The 2,678-nt window shown below is 48.4% G+C and overlaps 1 protein-coding gene across 1 annotated transcript; it reads right to left on the bottom strand.

The window, feature by feature from the left end:
• Positions 1–917: 917 nt before the first annotated feature.
• LOC137851799 (neuropeptides B/W receptor type 1-like) lies at positions 918–2,436 on the bottom strand. The gene has a single exon (XM_068672956.1). It carries the CDS (start codon positions 2,418–2,420, stop codon positions 1,290–1,292), a length of 1,131 nt encoding a protein of 376 aa, XP_068529057.1. The 5' UTR covers positions 2,421–2,436; the 3' UTR covers positions 918–1,289.
• Positions 2,437–2,678: the final 242 nt, after the last annotated feature.

Raw genomic sequence — 2,678 nt, forward strand, 5'->3', positions numbered from 1 at the left:
GAATCTGCAAATCTGAGCATGTGACACATGAATCCTTATGCACCTCCTAAAACCCATCTTCCCTTCCTGTGTAAGTGGAAATGCGATTCTTTAACTGCATTTCCCTACATCTCTGTACTCAGTGGAGGGGCAAATACATAAAATATGTTACCCTGCTACGGCAGAGAACAAGAAATACCACTAAGATCATAAATATTAAGAGACTGCAAGCATTTTTACAGCATTCCACTTTGTTTTCCTTGGAGGGCTAACAGAGGACAAAAGAGGAAAAAGCCTTCCCATGCTACATGTGGACAAGTGAATGTGAGTGAAACTCTCACTGATTCTCTCTCCTCTCCTCCCTCCCCTTCCTGTTAGAAGTAATTTAAGAACTGCACATTGTGTTTATCATTTGTATGGAAGAAGTCAGTCTTCCCCACATTTCAGCAGGTCCCTTTCAAACTCCTAGAGGCTATCTCATATCAAAAATAACTTTTGATTCTGTTTTCTGAGGTTGGGGGGGAAGTGTGCCAGAAGGAGATTACTTTATTATACTTTGTATGTTTATAGGCAAACACCAATTCTGGTGCAAAGAAACTTAACATTTTACAAATTATAGACACAAACTACACACTTCAGCTTTCCACACTGAATTGTTCTAAACCCCCTGGTATTTTATTTACCAGCGAGGTACTGCCCTTCCTTTAAGCCAAGCTGAGTCCTTCTTGCCTGTTCTCAGGGATTTTGACTACTTTTGAATAGTCTGTGACACAAAATAAGCTCAATGCCTTGGTTTGCTCCTTACCTGGTGCTTTGGTATATTTCCTATCCTTTTGATCTGTGCCTTTTTCAATGTTGTTAAGTTTGTGAGACTTTTGGCAAGCAGTTTCTATGGATATGAAGGAGGCTGAGGAATCATTAAGCAAGATACCCAACAACACACCTTTATTTGGCTTTACAAATCTCCATTAACAGAGACAATCATGTGGTATGAGCTCACCAAGCAGTACCCTGTTAAATGGAAAAGGGATCTGTTGCAGCTCAGTGAGCTACAGCCCTAGGACATAAAGCACACTAGAGAGAAGGACAAAAAAGCATTAGTGAAAGAGATGGAGAGCAATGCTGAGGCAATGGGCACAGGAGAGTTAAGAATGACCCATCTGTCCCCAGTTTGTGTTTCAAGTAGTGAGACAACCTGAAGCACTGTGGACCATCACACGGTGGACGGAGCATAAGCAGCCTCTGAGCTCCTGAGTCACCCAGGAGGAGCAGATGACAGTGCAAGGATGTGAGAGGGAACGGTGTTGGCTCTATGAGGTGGTTCTGCAGTCCATCAGTTTGCGAAAGCTCCTCCGGAAACTGTCATCTAGAAAGGCATACAGGAAAGGGTTAAAGCAGCTGTTGGCATAACTCAAGCTAGTGATGAAGTAGGAAATCCCGATGATCAGAGGAGTTTGTGGGATGTCTGTGGTGAGGGCCACCACCGTGCTAAGGTGGTAGGGTGTCCAGCAGAACAGGCACACAGCCAGGATGACAGCCACCATCAGCGTCACTTTCTTTTTGGCTTTGTCCAGGGCTTTGGCATTGCTGTGGAGATGCACTCGTCTCAATCTGCACAACATGATGGTGTAGAGGATGCAGATGGTGGATACCGGGATAGCAAAGCCTAAGATAAGGGTGTAGATCCGACTGCCTTTCCACCACATGCTCTCAGGGTGGGGGAACACAAAGACACACTGGGAGCGCCCCTGCTCCTTGTGTATCTTAGCGAAGACAGTGAAGGGCAGGATGATAACTGTGACGAAGGACCAGACGCAGAGGCTCACGATCTTGGCTGCTCGGTAAGTGCGGTAAGACATCTTCCTGGACTTGGTAGTGGCCACCACAACAAGGTAGCGGTCAATGCTCATGATAGTGAGGAAGTAGATGCTGGAGAAGATGTTGTACTGGTCTATCGAGATGATGAGCTTGCACATGAACTCTCCAAAGGGCCACTGCAGGAGCAAGTAGTCAGCAATGTTGATGGGCAGCACCAAGGTAAAGAGCTCGTCAGCAATGGCTAAGTTGAGGATGAAGATGTTGGTGACTGTCTTCATCTTAGGGGCTTTGAGGATTACATAGATGACAGCTGTGTTACCTGTCAGCCCCACAGCACAGATGATGGAGTAGATGACAGGCACCGTGATGTAGAAGCTGGAGCTCAGCAGGGGAGGGGGCATATTCAGCCCCTCATCCCCTCTCCCTGTGCAGTCTGTGGGCCCAGGAGCACAGGAGGAATTGAGCTCTGGAAGTGAGGAGTTTTCCATAGCCGCAGCAGAGATGCCAGGCTCACTGGTGGCAAAGAGGACTTGGAAGAGGGGGGAAAGGCATGGATCCTGGTTATTCTCAAGCTTGTCTCTTCCGGAGCATCCAACCACCAGTGTCCTCCCTTCAGCTGCCATGTGCCTGCTGCCAGCGGGGACCTGCTGGGAGCAGCAAGATATCACCACGGGCTCAGCTGAGGCTCCCATGGTCCCTTCACAGCAGGGATGGTCCCCACCAGCTGCTCTTGCCCACCACTAGTACTGGTGGGATCCATTGGGGGGGACAGAAGTGGAGATGGGAGCAGGGGGAGAGGGAATAGCTCAGAGCCCCACACTCCCCTAAGGTGACCTCTGAACTAACTCCACATGGAGACTCCCTAGCCCCCTCATGTCCCT

This window comes from Anas acuta, chromosome 2 (genome assembly GCF_963932015.1).
Source record: "Anas acuta chromosome 2, bAnaAcu1.1, whole genome shotgun sequence".
NCBI classification, from domain to species: Eukaryota; Metazoa; Chordata; class Aves; order Anseriformes; family Anatidae; genus Anas; species Anas acuta.